At 45.1% G+C, this 15,808-nt stretch overlaps 1 protein-coding gene across 4 annotated transcripts in view; it reads right to left on the bottom strand.

Annotated features, from left to right (window-relative positions):
- Positions 1–15,170, bottom strand: part of CFAP263 (cilia and flagella associated protein 263) — a 30,786-nt gene extending 15,616 nt beyond the window's left edge. The window contains exons 1-6 of one of the 4 annotated variants that reach the window (XM_024234003.3): positions 14,959–15,170; positions 12,184–12,310; positions 10,874–11,035; positions 6,815–6,970; positions 5,423–5,503; positions 2,810–2,965 (exon numbers count right to left, since the gene is read on the bottom strand). In XM_024234003.3, the coding sequence (XP_024089771.1) occupies positions 2,810–2,965; positions 5,423–5,503; positions 6,815–6,970; positions 10,874–11,035; positions 12,184–12,310; positions 14,959–15,059 (783 nt within the window). In that variant the 5' untranslated portion in view covers positions 15,060–15,170. The other 3 variants (XM_054533996.2, XM_054533998.2, XM_054533997.2) reach the window with 3 other exon arrangements.
- Positions 15,171–15,808: the final 638 nt, after the last annotated feature.

Raw genomic sequence — 15,808 nt, 5'->3', positions numbered from 1 at the left:
GTCTGTAGATCAACTGTGCCATACAGTATAACCGAATCATAGAACACAACAGAACTTAACCGAATCCATCATATTCACAGTCCTGGCCAGAGATTATACAGGGAGTAGACACCAAGGGCCAGGGAGTCTTGGGGACATCTTAGAATTCTACCTACAAGGCCCCAGATCACTAGTTTACAGGCAGTCTGGAGTGACTCATCACAGCTGTAGTCACATGCTTACATTTTACCAGACTCCACCAGGCAAGGCTTGAGGGCATAAAGTCAGAGAAAAAGCTGCCACCCTGACTCAGGCTCACACATGAAACTCACAGAAGAGAAAAGCCCATTTCTGCCTGGTGCTGTCTAAATGGTATACCCTTAGCACTCAGCCTGGTGCCTACCCTCGTGGAGGTATTGGTACTTTTGGTATAGAGGAAAATTATTCTGCATGTCTTTAACAAGGTTTCATACTTTGGTGTTTGATATTTATTTCTTTATTTTCATTTTCTGATTGCCGGGAGAATGAATGTTTCATATTTATATCAAAGTGGCCCCTCCTGTCACCCTCCCACCCCTACCAAATACACACCTGTTCTGCAAGCAGTTCATTCAACAATATTGGCTAAGCACCTGCTTTAGCCAGGCACTGTCCTTGATGCTGGGGACATAACACATACTAGACAGAGCACCATCCTGGTGACACAAAACTTGCCTCCAAGAGGTGAAGAATCTTGCCCAGATGAAGCACCTCCCGCAGCAGAGCCCCCATTCAAGCACAGGCAAGGTCTGACTCCACAACTCAGTTGTTCTGCCTCCATTTCCCCCAGGAATGGCTCTCACTCTGCCCACTGTGGCCTGTGCTGCTGATCTCGGATACTGCAAGCAGTCTGCACTGTGTGTTTAGACCCATCCCAAAGAGGTCAGTCCTTGCAACCTGGCAGTTTGATTTTAAAAATCAGTAGCTCCATTTCTAAAACCCTTGGCTTTTCCCCCACAAGACCAGGCAGGCCCTGTGCTGCTTAATTGATTCCACAGGATAAGATCGAGGTCCAATGTGATCAAGTACAACCTGCTCTCCAGGCAGTGAGGGCCTGGGAGTCACAGGAATTGGCTTCTTCTATAAATAACAGTGATCAGATAAGCTAAAAACTGATGAGAGAAGCTAAAAGTAGAAGATCTGTTGGATGTTTATGGCACATAAATTTCAGAATGCCAGCACATTGTTTTCTACATACTTTATGCTGGAAAAGGCAGTTGAGTGGGATACACACTGAGTTAGGTGGGATGAATACTGGACTGGGAGTCCCAGCTCTGTCAGTAACTTGTTGCTTGAATTTGGCCGATACTCTGCATTTTTTTTTTTTTTTTTTTTTTTGAGACAGTCTTGTTCTGTTGCCCAGGCTGGAGTGCAATGGCATGATCTCAGCTCACTGCAACCTCTGCCCCCCGGGGGTTCAAGCAATCCTTATGCCTCAGCCTCCCAAGTAGCTGAGATTACAGGTGTGCACCATCACACCCAGATAATTTTTTGTATTTTTAGTAGAGACGGGGTTTTGCCATGTTGGCCAGGCTGGTCTTGAACTCCTGGCCTCAGGTGATGTGCCTGCCTAGGCCTCCCAAAGTGCTGGGATTGCAGGTGTGAGCTACTGCGCCGTCTACTCTGCATCTTTGACCCTCGGTTTTTTCATTTGTAAAAGGAAAATGTTGAACAAACATAAACCTGGTCTAAAGACATTCATATTCATATTTTTAAACTGTGTAGACCAAACAAAGCCCACCTGCAAGCTACCTAAGCCCACAGCCACCGTTCCCACCTGGGCACTATGCGAGGGATCGGCAAAACTTTTCTGTAAGGACCAGATAGTAAATATTTTAGGTTTTGCAAGCCCAGAAGCAAAATTGTGGGTATTATGTACCTGTATTAACAAGAGAAAAAAATCCTACCAATGTTTTATTGATTCAATTCAAAATATAATAACTGAGTACAATACTTTAGAATATAGGTCTACTAATGAAAGAAATGGAATTTCTGGGGAAGAAACCAATTTTGCTTCATTTAGTTTCAAGTTAGTGTTTTCTATAATCAAACTGGTTATAAAGGTTCTTCTGTAATATCATTCTTAGCTCACAGGGCAGTGGGTGGGGACACACTGGCCTGCAGTTGCTGAATACTGCATTAGATGGTCTCTAGTAGGGTGACCAGATGGCCTAGTCTGCTGGGGCCAGGCCCTTTGTGTGCCTATAGTCTCTGCTTAATTATTAATAGTGCCTCTTTTCCCTCCCAAAAGGGTTCTGTTTGGATGATAAATTATTTAGTAGTTTTCTGATTTATAGCTAAGACTGCTTTCCTTTGCAAGGTTTTAAGCAGGAAAGTGCTTATAATGTGCTCAAGTTAAACAGGGCTCTAAATGTGGTTAGTTCTCAAAACTCACCATGCATAAAAATCACTTGGGGAATTAACAACAACAATAAAAAACAAAACAAAATAAATAAGAGGCATGGCCCTCACCTCCTAATTCAATTAGTCAGGGTGGGACTAGGCATCTATCTATCTATCTATCTATCTATCTATCTATCTATCTATCATCTATCTATCTATCTATCTATCTATCATCTATCTATATGTTTGCTGGTTTTTTAAAGAAAAACTCTGGTTCTCATGCACAGCCAGGGTTGTGGGAGCATTCAGGGAATTTTAGGACACATGGCTTGACAGCGAGGGGGCATCTAAGTGCTGTGTGAAACTGGAATGCACAAGAACCTCCCTGTGGCCAGAAAGGTGAGTGTGGAAAGCCTTGGGGGAGCCCTAGGCATCATGATGGCCTTACTTTGTAGGCATTGAGAACCTGCAGAGTGTTTCCAGATGACAGCTTTAGCTGGGTCAGTTCTTGATTCCTTGCCTCAATTGTCTCGAGAAATTGAGCGTTCTCTATCTTCAACTGCTGAAAATCAACATCATGAAGGGCCTCACCCACCTCTTCCTTCTAGAGCTCAGAAAGATGAAAGAAAAGATGATACGTCAGTTGTGATTCTGAATGTATGGCTCACATCTTGCAACTCTTGACAAGACTTTGGAGGTCAGTCATCATTCAGTCATTCAACAAACACATATTGGGCATCTGTTTGGTCCCAGGCGTGGTGTTAGGCACTGGGTATAGAGATTTAAGTAAATACAATGTTCCCTGGCCCCAGGCAGTGCATATGAGGGTTTACCAACAAGCCATTGACTCAACAGTGTGGTGCAGTGGGATGTGTTGTTTGGGGGGAATGTGGGGGAGTGGGGGCAGAGGGCACACAGAAGTCCCTAAGCCAGGCCAGGGGAGGAAGAAAGACCGAGTCACGCACAGAGGGCATCCCACAGTGGCTGGTGCCTAAACAGGGCTATGAAGGAGGAGTAAGAATCAGGCCATTTAAAAGTTGTTTTTAACATGAAAAACCCAGGACAAGCAGCCCACAGATTTCCCCCTCCTTTGATCATCTGATATTTCTGCACTGCAGTGCATGAGTGTATAAGGTTCCCTCCCTGACCTGGCCCACCTTACCAGCCCTGCCAGGTCTATGCCATTTTATATCTGTGGTAGACAACGGCCCAACTTGGGAACTGCTGTTCCTCACTCCCACGCCTCACTCATGCTGTCTGTCTTGTCTCCTGAGATTCATCTTCTTCCCCTTCCCAAAACAACACAACTTCCTTAAGCCCCAATACAACCATTCCTCCAGCTCCAATGCTCCCAACCTGTTTTCCACACCAGAGGGTGATCCCTCTCTCTGCTGAGCCCCTGGAAGCTTTAGCTCTGTGGTCCTTGGTATGTAGCTTCTGTATACAATTACACATACACACCTTTTCTCATGACACTGCTGCCCACTAGTCTATGAGCTTGCAAGGGCAGGGCCCGTGTCTGTGTTATCTCTGTGTAGCAGCAGCATTAAGGTTAAAGATCATCCATCTACTCCCCATCTCCAGCTTAAAGCCCCTCTTCAAGATGCCCATGCTTGCACGAACCTCCAAGTACCAGGAACTGACAATCTGCAGACAGCTCCACTGGGACCAGTCACTGCAGAATTTTTTCTTGCATTGAACTCAAATCTCCTTCCATGACACCTCCATCCACAGCCCCAGCTCTGCTCTCCCTTCCTGCTGCAACCCTGAGCACTTGGAGACAGTGGCTGTGGCCCTCCTGGGCCCTCTCTCCTTGGGCACATCAGTCCCAGGCTCTTGGATATGGTTTCTATTCCTGACATCTGGCTTGCTCTCCAATGTGAACTCTAGTTTACCAATTCTTTCAAGGGTAGGGCTCAGCCTGTGACACGACACTCCAGGTAGGGGCTGCTCAGACAGCGTAGAGAAAGGCTACCCCTTCCTTGGTCTGGGCACTGTGTTTCTATGAATGCAGCCTAGGCCATAGCATCACCACCACCTGAGCTGACTTTATCAGGTACTCTACGGCTAAGCCATCCTGTACCTGAGCAGATATTTTGGGGGGTCAAAAGTGCAGGGTGTTACACTTGTCCTTCGTCACTTCATGCTGTTAAATCTGTCCCAGCTTGCTGAGGTCTTTCTGGATCCCAAGTCACTCAAGCAATAGTCCCCCAACATGTTAATTCTCCTGCCCAGTTTTGTGTCCTTTTCAGTAGCCCCCTTTGATGAGCATGCCACCAGTGCCCGAATTCAAGTTAATAATAAAAATATTGAGCTAGGAAAGGATGGAACCATGTTTGCCTTACTGCCTTTCATCAGGAGCCATTAGGGTCAGCTGACGGCGATGCTAGACACACCAAAGCACATATAACTGTGCCACCAGGCCATATTCCCAGAAAGGGCCAACAAGTATGTCTTGAGGGTCTTTTAAATTCACGCCAACTCTGTCTACAGAAAACCTCTGATTTTTCTGTACAGTCTGCACAGTCATCGTATGAGTTTCCTATTGCTGCTGTAAAAAATCACCACAAACCTGGTGGTTTTAATGCAAATTTATTATCTTACAGTTCTGGAGGTCAGGAGTCTGAAATGGGTTGGGAGGCTCAAATCAGGATCTCAGCAGGGCTGCATTTCTCCCCAAGGCTCTAGGGGAGACTCTGTTTCCTTGTCATTTCCAGCTTCTAGAGGCTGTCTGCAGTCCTTGACTCCTGGCCCCTTCTCCCTATCATGAAAGCTCATCACTCTGATCTCTGCTTCTGTTATCATAGCTTCTCCCACCCTCCTGCTTCCCACTGATAAGGAGGGAGATTATATAGGGCCCACCCAGGTAATTCAAGACCATCTCCCCATCTCAAGATCCTAAATTAGTCACATCTGCAAAATCCTTTTTGCCATGTAAGTTAATGTATTCACAGATTCCAGGAATTAGGATATGGATATTTTGGGGTGGGGGTGGGAACCTTATTCAGCCTACCACGGTAACCTTAAAAAGAAACAGAGAGAGAGAAAAAGGACCACATACTTGCCTCAATTGTAAAAGCATTTTTTTCCTCTGAACTTTGAGAGAAACATTTTTCAAACGTAATTTCTCCTTCATATTATCCTAAAACATAAAGGCATATTTTAATGCATTTAATCCATTTCTCTCCTTTTTCCCATTGGTTTGAAAAGTGGATGGTTCTGGGGCTACAAACCAAACCTTGAGCCCTAACATTCTGTCACTTATTTTAGGTCCTTTTACTTCTACTCAAGCTGGGGCTGGTATGAAATTTCATGACCAAGAAGCAGAGGACACTGGTTTTGCACCATGCAAATTTTATATTGTTTTCAAATTCAAGATTATTTGGGTGTATGCTACTGTAGGGGCCTTTCCTGACAAAATGATCTTACAATTTTTTGGTCTTGTATTCCCAAGGTAGTTTACATAATTTTTATTACTCTTAACATATTAGGGTTAGTAACCCTACCTTGTCTCCAGAATCTAAAGCTTGATGTGTTGTAAAAATCTCTGGAAATGAAGGTTACCCCCCGCCCCCAAATTCTCCTTTTTTCTCATAACTGCCCAAGGTCCATCTCCTGATAACAAAGGATCTCAAAGAGCTTGAGATTCATTCACCCTGTAATCCCAGCACTTTGGGAGGCCAAGGTGGGTGGACTGTTGGAGCCCAAGAGTTCAAGACCAGCCTGGGCAACACAGTTGAGACCTCATCTCTATAACAATTTTTTTAAAGGTTTTTTTTTAAATTTTGAAAAAGAGATTTACCTGTCCTACTCCACAGTTACCTCTCTAGACAGGCTGGACCAGACCGGTCTCATACCTTTCTCAAGAAAATATATCAGATCTTGAAACAAATAACAAAACAAAAAACAGAGATCAATCTGAGGTACTGTTAATATACCTCCTGCCTGGCTGGTGTTAGCCTTGATAAACACGCATTTATTTATTTATTTTTTTTTTCTGAGACAGAGTCTTGCTCTGTTGCCCAGGCTGGAGTGCAATGGCATGATCTCAGCTCACTGCAACCTCCGCCTCCCAGGTTCAAGCGATTCTCCTGCCTCAGCCTCCCGAGCAGCTGGGATTACAGGCACAAACACCTCGCCCAGCTAATTTCTGTATTTTTAGTAGAGATGGGGTTTTACCATGTTGGCCAGGCTGGTCCTCCAGCTCAGATGATCCGCCCACCTCAGCCTCCCAAAGTGCTGGGATTACAGGCGTGAGCCACTGCACCCAGCCATAAACATACATTTTAAAACATGCATATACACATACACTTTCGGGGATGCAAAGAAAATCCGCATATGTGGGCAACATTTATGGTGGACCAAAGGGAGCTAGGCTGCTTCACATGGATGATTTCCATAACATCCCTGTAAGAATGTTTTTTCCCTTTCTAAGCTCTGTCTGCCAACTCACCCTCCGGCGGTTCATGTCCTCAATGTATTTCATTACTTTCTGAGTGGCCAAAATACTCCCTTTCTTCTTGGATATGGCTTTTAGAATATCTTTTTCAAACTCATGCACTGCTCTCGAAACTTCACTCCATCGAATTTCAGCCTCCTCAATGATCGCCTGGGGGAGTCAGCACAAAGAGAGAAGAATGTTTCCAGCAATCTTCAAGGATGTGTCCTCTAAGAAAACCTAAGTTCCCAGGCCTCTTTGTGTCCCAAAATATTATGTTTCTTCTCAGTCTTAGGAACATATCCTTAAGATACAAACTTGACTATATCAATGTTATTAGTTAAAAGCATTCTTCAAAAAAATAGAATCCATAAAAAGAGAGCAAACAAAAACAGGTGTCAGGTATCTATCTTTTTTTTTTTTGAGATGGAGTCTCACTCTATTGCCCAGGCTGGAGTGCAGTGACACAATCTCAGCTCACTGCAATCTCCGCCTCCTGGGTTCAAGCAATTCTCCTGCCTCGGCCTACTGAGTAGCTGGGATTACAGGCACCCACCACCATGCCTGGCTAATTTATGTATTTTTAGTAGAGAAGGGGTTTCACCAAGTTGGCCCAGCTGGTCTTGAACTCCTCACCTCAGGTGATCCGCCCACCCGGGCCTCCAAAAGTGCTGGGACTACAGGCATGAGCCACCGGGCCTGGCCAAAGTATCTATCTAAATATGTACTTCCATATTTGAAATTACTTACCCATTAAAAGTATCTGGAAGGATGTACATCAAAACATGAACGACAGTTACATCTAGAGAGATGGATTAGTGGGGAAATAAAGAGGCACTCTTATTATACTTCTGTTAGTTAAAAAAAAAAAAAGACGTTATATTTCCAAGCCTGAGTATTGGGGGGAAAAATGGAAAAAAAAATAAAGAAGATATTATAAAGTCAGGTATGGTGCCTGTAGTCCCAGCTGCTCAGGAGGCTGAGGCAAGAGGATTGCTGGAGGCCAGAAGTTCGAGGCTGTAGTGTACTATGATTGCGACCGCGAATAGCCACTGCACGCCAGCCTGAGCAACACAGCGAGGCCCCATCTCTTAAAAATAAAAAAAAGATGTTATAAAATGAATATATGTATTGACATAAAGAGATGTTGTTAAGTGAAAAATACAGTTTACAAAATAACATGACACTATTTTTTAGAAGAAATTCATATATGCATAGAAAATTATCTAAACTGTAGGAGGTAAATGGAAAGTCAACAGAAATTACCTCTGAGTGGTAAATTGTGAAAGTTTTCAAATGTTCTTTTAGCTTAACTGTATTTTTCAACATTCTACAACATAGATTGCCTTGAAATAAGAACACGCACACACATACATATTACTATAAAAAATAAAATGGAATGGTATCTGTAGCCAGACTGCAAATCATCCTAGTTCAGACTTTTTTTCTGGACACCAAGAAGCAAAAGCATTTTCACTGGCTGGCCTCAGGCTCCAGCCTCTTCCCAGCCCCATCATCTCCACATGGTAGAACATCAATCCACCTGAAACACTGCTTTCAACACGTTGCTCTCCTACTCAAGTATCCTCAGTGGGGTCCAGCTTTCTAAGACATCAAAGATAAACTCCTTGGCATGGCTGTCAAGAAATCATTGCCTTACTCAACCTGACTTCCTAAAGCAGCCTCCAAAGTAGCCTCTTCCCTAATCACACCGGCCTCCTCAATGTCATGAGCTCACCATGCTTGTGCCCACCTCCACTGCCTTGCCCATGTCATTCTCCTTACCTGGGGTGCCCTTCTTTCCCTGTGCATTAAACAGATGCCATCATTCTTCAAGATCATGCCAAGTCCCTTTTAAGCCCTACCTCCTCAACAAATTCTTTTTGACCGTTCTAGCCCATACTGATCTCTGATCTCTGCACTTGATGCTTACATTGCACAACCTAGCGGGTCAGGATAATGCTACCACATCCCAAGCTCCTTTAACTTGCTAGAATTCAACAATGCATGTTTGGAAGGAGAGACAGGAGGGGTGAGAGAGCAGGATCAGTTGATGTGATACAGACGGTTGCATCAATGGGAGACATGCGTCTACTGACTGGTCCCTCTTGAGACGAGTGTGATTCTGTGAATGCCCACATTTAGAAACAGAAAAACAGAAAACTTTGGAAATAGAACAGAAGTATCTACTTTTCATACAACATGGCCCTCAAATGCAAGCCAACAACGTCATCCTGTGGGCAACCGAATTAACCATGATGTTTCTTCTCTGGAGGAAACCGACTGTATTGGACTCACTAAGAGACACTACTGTATTGGTCTGTAACAGGGCATGAACCGTGGGCACGTGTGCCGTATAGAAATGCTGACCTAGGGGCCGGGCGCGATGGCTCACGCCTGTAATCCCAGCACTTTGGGAGGCTGAGGCGGGTGGATCATGAGGTCAGGAAATCGAGGCCATCCTGGCTAATATGGTGAAACCCCATCTCTACTAAAAATACAAAAAAAAAATTAGCCGGGTGTTGTGGCGGCAGGAGACTGTAGTCCCAGCTACTAGGGAGGCTGAGGCAGGAGAATGGTGTGAATCTGGGAGGCGGAGCTGGGATCGCACCACTGCACTCCAGCCTGGGCAACTGAGCAAGACTCCGACTCAAAAAAAAAAAAAAAGAAAAGAAAGAAATGCTGACCTAGGGACTTTTTACTCAATTCACTGTGATGGTTAATATTAGGTGTCAACTTGACTGGATTCAGGATGCCTAGATGGCTGGTAAAGTATTGTTTCTGGGTGTGTCTGTGAGGATGTTGCCAGAAGAGACTGATATTTGAGTCAGTGGACGGTGGGGGAAGATCCACCCTCAATGTGGGTGGGCACCATCCAATTGGCTGCCAGAGCAGCTAGAGCAAAGCAGGTGGAAGAAGGTGGACAAGCTTGTGTACTGAGTCTTCTGGCTCTCCCTCTTCTTCCCATGCCCGACAATTGCTTCTGCTCCTCCTGCCCTCGGACATCAGACTCCAGGTTCTTTGCCTTTAGACCCTTGGACTTGTACCAGCGTCTTCCTGGGGGCTCTAGGGCCTTCGGCCATGGACTGAAGGCTGCACCGTTGGCTTCCCTGGTTTTGAAGCTTTCAGACTTGGACTGAGCCACTATCGGCTTCTCTCTTCTCCCAGCCTGCAGACAGCCGATCGATTGTGTGGGATTTTGCCTTGTAATCTCCCTAATTAACTCCCTTTCATATATACATGTATGCTCTTGGTTCTGTCCCTCTCAAGAACCCTAATACACTGACTTAAACCTCAAACCCCTTGTTTCATTAAGAAATTATTGTAGGCCCGGTGCAGTGGCTCATGCCTGTAATCCCAGCACTCTGGGAGGCCGAGGCAGGCAGATCATGAGGTCAGGAGATCAAGACCATCGGCTAATACGGTGAAAACCTCGTCTCTACCAAAAATACAAAAAAATTAGCTGGGTGTGGTGGTGGGCACCTGTAGTCCCAGCTACTCGGGAGGCTGAGGCAGGAGAATGGCGTGAACCCGGGAGGCGGAGCTTGCAGTGAGCTGAGATCACGCCACTGCACTCCAGCCTGGGCAACAGAGCGAGACTCCATCTCAAAAAAAAAAAAAAAAAGAAATTACTGTAAAATTTTAAGAGCATTTAGGGTTATCATGGTTATGTCTTCTAAAAGAATTCATATATTAAAGATATATACTGAAATATGTACAGAAATTCACTAGGATTTACTTCCTAGTAACCCAGCCAGATGAAGGGAAAGCTATCAACCAAAACAGGCCATATGTTGATGATCATTGCACCCAGGTGTCGAATACATAGGGGTTTGTTGTGCTAGCCTCTCTACATTCGTGTATTTTTGAAATTTCCCGTTAAAAAAATGTTCAAAAATGTGTTGTCCCCACAAGCAGGTGGTAAGTTCCTTGAAGATAGGCCCTGGATTCACTTCATCCTACTTGTGTTTCTTCCAAAGCCCCAACAATCACATGAACCCACTCTAGATACCTCTCAATGGGGTAGAGGTGGGGAGCCCGGACAGGACAGGCTGCGCTGGGAGGAAGGTGTACCTCGTGATGCTGCAGGTCGCGTTCCGCATTTGCCCTCGTGTGTTGTAAGTCATCCTTCATGTCCTCCACCTCCTTTTGTACCAGCTCAAGTTTTTGGTCGGCAGTCAGGCCTACCCCACGGTCCATACCGGTCCGGGATTTGGATCTACGCCTGCCTCGAAACTGCAACCCAAGAGAAACAAAGCCATTGTCAAAGAGGAATTGGTAATGAACCAGCCCAAGATAGGCATCAGAATGATCCTCTGACCTGCTAGAAGTTCCCCAGAGTGACAGCCAGGGAGAACAAATTCGTGGTAAAAGGATGCTGGATATTAGGCCTGAGCTGACATTTATTTCTCAAGTCATCCTAAGCCCCTGCACTAAATACTTCAAAGGCCTATGTTTGACAATGAAGTGAAAATAAATAAGGGTAAACGTCTTGAAGGTGGAAAGGCTGTGAACCTGCTACAGACTAGCATTCAAGTCAAAGACAGGGGAAAGCTCAGAGGTACTTCCTGAGCTGAACACAGGAAAGAAACTGCATCCGTGGGGGACTGTGTTCAGCAAAACAGACAAACAAACATCTTGGACTTTCTATGCATTTAAGGCAAAGGTCAGAAGTGGGTGGTCCAGGGTACATATGGGTTTCCTTGGCCCTCAAAGGATAAGCCTACACAGATAACCCCTTTGAGACAAGGGCCTGTGCTAGGCCCACTTTCCTCATTTAGGTGGCTGGCTGGGCCTTGTAAACAGTTGAGTCCCTCAATTTAAATGAATTCTTTTTTTTTTTTTTTTAATTTTTTTGAGACAGAGTCTTGCTCTGTTTCCCAGGCTGGAGTGTAGCAGTGTGATCACAGCTCACTGCAGCCTCAAACTCCTGGGCTCAAGCAATCCTCCCACTTCAGCCTCCCAAGTAGCTAAAACTACAGGTGCATGTCACCACATCTGGCTAATTTAAGAATTTTCTTTTGTAAAGATGGGGTCTTGCAACATTGCCCAGGCAGGTCTCGAAATCCTGGTCTCATGTGATCCTCCCACCTTAGCTTCCCAAAGCACTGGGACAGGCCTGACCCACTGCACCTAGCCAAAGGGAATTCTTTCAAGTAAACTAAGATATGCTGGGAGAATCAATCCACTATTAACTGAACCCAATTTCTTTCACAGTCACTTGAAAGAGAAACCCTAGAGGGCAAAGAAAAATCAAAAGTAAAACAGGGAGAAGGTCCCATGGTCAATTGGCCACAGAGGGCGCACCAAAGGCAGATATACAAATACCACTTGCATTTAAGGTGACATACAAAAAAAGAATGATCTAGATCTCCATTGTGTACCTGTGCATAATCTGCTGCTGATATTTTAATTTCTGATAATCGTGGAGGTCGCTGATCCCTGGGCTCCAGTTTAGCGTAATATTTCTCAAACATCTCAGTCTCGGTTTTGAGAGCAGAGTTGACATAGCTGCAAGACAGGGTACCTGAGTAAGTTCTAGTAATAAGAGTTTAAACCTCAAATAACTAGTGTTTAATAACTAGTGGACCTGCAAAACCCCTTAGCCTCTTGGTGCCTTAGTTTCCTCACCTATAAAATGGGTATAAGAATAGCACTTAACTTTTAGGGTTCCAATAAGGAAGACAAAGCCTCTGGCACAGTGCCTGACACATAGTAAGTGCTATATATTTGATATTTTTATTAATATGTTTAATGAGCCACAAAATTCAGAACACTAGTATTACATTGAAAATTCTCATAGGTTTCATCTTCAAGTACCATTGAACCCATGTGGGAGATTATTTCTGAATTACTATATATTATATATACATATATATTTTTTTTATTTGTTTAAGAGACAGGTTCTTACTCTGTTGCACTCATTGTAACCTTGAACTCCTGGGATCAAGCAATCCTCCTGCCTCAGCCTCCCAAGTAGCTAGGACTGCAGGTGCACAATGCCATGCCTGGCTAATTTAAAATTTTTTTTGTAGAGGTGGTATCTTGCTATGTTGTCAAGGCTGGTCGTGAACTCCTGGCCTAAAGTGTTCCTCCCACTTGGTTTCCCAAAGTGCTGAGATTACAGGCAATAATAGCCACTGTGCCCAACCTGAATTACTATATTCTTGAAGTTAAACACATCCACAATCTTCAGATGTTTCCTTTGGTTTATGTTTTTCAGTTCTTTTATTTCCAGTACCCAATAGATGAAAAGTATCAACCGGAAGTTTATCATAAACTCTGGAAAACTTTGAACAGAGGAAGAGATAACATACCTAGTTTATCCTGTATATGCCAAGATTATAACCTTTTTAACTTCTTAACTTCTCATATGTGTGTATGTGTGTGTGTGTTACACACACATATGTATGTATATGTATATAAGAGAGAGAGAACAACTTTGATGTTTTCATGTGTTATTAATCTATTAGGTTGGTACAAAAGTAATTGCAGTTTTTGCTACTACTTTTAATAATTCCTGTTTGGCTGAATTTTAAGACTAGTGGGGCCAGGTGTGGTGGCTCACACCTGTAATCTCAGCACTTTGGGAAGCCGAGGCAGGTGGATCACCTGAGGTCAGGAGTTTGAGACCAGCCTGATCAACATTGTGAAACCCCATCTCTACTAAAAGTACAAAAATTAGCTGGGTGTGGTGGCAGGTGCCTGTAATCCCAGCTATTCGGGGGTCTCAGGCAGGAGAATCACTTGAACCTGGGAGGCGGAGGTTGCAGTGAGCCGAGATCATGCCATTGTACTTCAGCCTGGGCGACAGAGTGAGTGAGATTCCGTATCAAAAACAAAACAAAACAAAACAAACTAGTGGAAAAGCCTGAATGGAAAACACAATCTATCAAAGTAGCTTGCTTTTTCAGCATATATCATGCTCCAGGTGTACGTAGTCTGTGGAGTCACACCTGAGTTTGAATCCCAGCACTACCACTGACTAACTGTGTGAACTTAGGGAAGTGACTTCACCTCTGTGTCTTTGTTTCCTTACCCACTTCCTAGGGTTGCAGTGTCATCATATAAGATCATATATGTAAATGCACGGTACATAGAAACACTCAAAAATGAGAGCTATTAGTAATAATACCTCAGTTCTGACCTAAAGTATTTGTAGATGTATAGAAGTAACATCTAGTCAGCTGCTAGAGCTAGGATATTCTGTGCAAGACCAGTAAGTTGTACAACTAATCTTAACTACATCATGGAATCTTTATATCCAATTTACTTGCTATAGTAGTAGATATAAAGCAGACTGCAAAATAAAATAAAATAAAATAAACGCAGACTATTGGGCCATTCTTTACTGTCCATCTCCATGCTTATATCCAGGTTCAGGCACACATTGCCTCATACTAAAACCATCTCAATAGCTTGCTTTCTATTCTGCTGCCGTGTTAGTTTTATCATAGAATTTTTTTTTTTTTTTTTTTTTTTTTTTTTTTTTTGAGGCTTAGTCACTTAGTCCCTCTCTTGCCCAGGCTGGGGTTCTCGGCTCACTGCAACCTCCCCCTCCCAAGTTCAAGTGATTCTCCTGCCTCAGCCTCCAGAGCAGATGGGATTACAGGCACGCGCCACCACGCCTGGCTAATTTATGTATCTTTAGTAGATATGCGGTTTCACCATGTTGGCCAGGCTGGTCTCGAACTCCTGACCTCAAGTGATCCGTCCGCCTCGGCCTCCTAAAGTGCTGAGATTACAGGCGTGAGCCACCGCGCCCGGCCTTATCACAGAATCTTAGCATCAGAAAAGGGCTTAGAAGTCACCTGGTCCAAATTGCCGCTGTAGAATTGTGGATCAGCTAAGCACACCGTCTGGCACGAGAGAGACTCATCCGGCTGAAATTCTCACTTCCCCAATCACCCTCTGGGCTTCCCACCACCGGCCTCATCCCCTCGCCCCACCACCAGGTTCTAGCTCCACCAACGGCTTGTCGGCTCAGTGGTGGTGGAGTAAAGAGTAAAGTCTCTTTACTCGCAGGAGTAAAGAGGCAAAGTCTCCCCAGTGCTCAGTGAGGGCTTGGATCTTGTCCATGCTGGTCCCCAGGTCCGAAGCCGCCCGGGGAGGAGGGCCCAGGAGGAAGAGGGGCGGCCCCCAGGCGCGGGCCGCGGTACCTGAGCTCCTCCACCAGCCCGCACAGCTGGATAACAGGCAGCTCCAGCTCCGACCCTTCATGGGAGTCGGAGAGGACGCTCTCGGACTCATCATCAGTCATCACTCTGCCGAAGCGGCCCCTGCCAATGCCGTGTGCCCAGGAGCTCCGAGTGCCGGCGGCCACGCGTCACTCCGGCTGCGACGCGGTGGCGAGTTGCCCGGGCGACCGGACGCGAGAAAAGGGGTGGGGCTTCTGGTGGCCCCTCCCCGCGCTGCCCCGCCCGTCTCCGTGCGGACCCAGCCAGGTTGCTGGCCCTGAGCGCACACCTAAGCGCGTTCAGTTTCACTTCTTTAACAATAACTCTTAAATTGATAGTAATAATAGCAGCTGCTGTTTCGCAGCACTTACTGTGTCTTTGGCAGCGTGTTAAGCATAGTTTATGAAAACCTTCGCCACAACCTTGTAATGGTATCTATCAATCTCTCCATTCTCCCAATAAGGAAACTGGGGCCCAGAAAATTAACACGTTTTATCAGAGTGTCCTGCTTCCTCTGTCCCACTGGGAGGCCCCTGCTCTGTTCACCACCTGGTGCTTCCTACATGCTAACAGCAGCTCCTTCTCAGATATTAACATCCTGCATTTCTGGAAGGAAAAAACGTGGCTGATAAAAATGGGTATACATTCAAGAGACATCCCTAAATAGTTACTGAATATCTACTGTGTCCTTAGTATCCTAGGGGGAATACCTGGGAAAGACCATTCTGATCCTCAAGGAGCTTCCAATTAAATGAGTGAAACAGCCTCTAAACAAGCCGCTGGAACCTGGGGTGCTGACAGCAACATCATGCGTCACACTGTGCATCGTAGT

Source organism: Pongo abelii, chromosome 18 (genome assembly GCF_028885655.2).
Source record: "Pongo abelii isolate AG06213 chromosome 18, NHGRI_mPonAbe1-v2.0_pri, whole genome shotgun sequence".
Classification (NCBI taxonomy): Eukaryota; Metazoa; Chordata; class Mammalia; order Primates; family Hominidae; genus Pongo; species Pongo abelii.
Note: the sequence above shows the minus strand (reverse complement) of the source record. Positions and strands in the feature narration are given on the sequence as shown.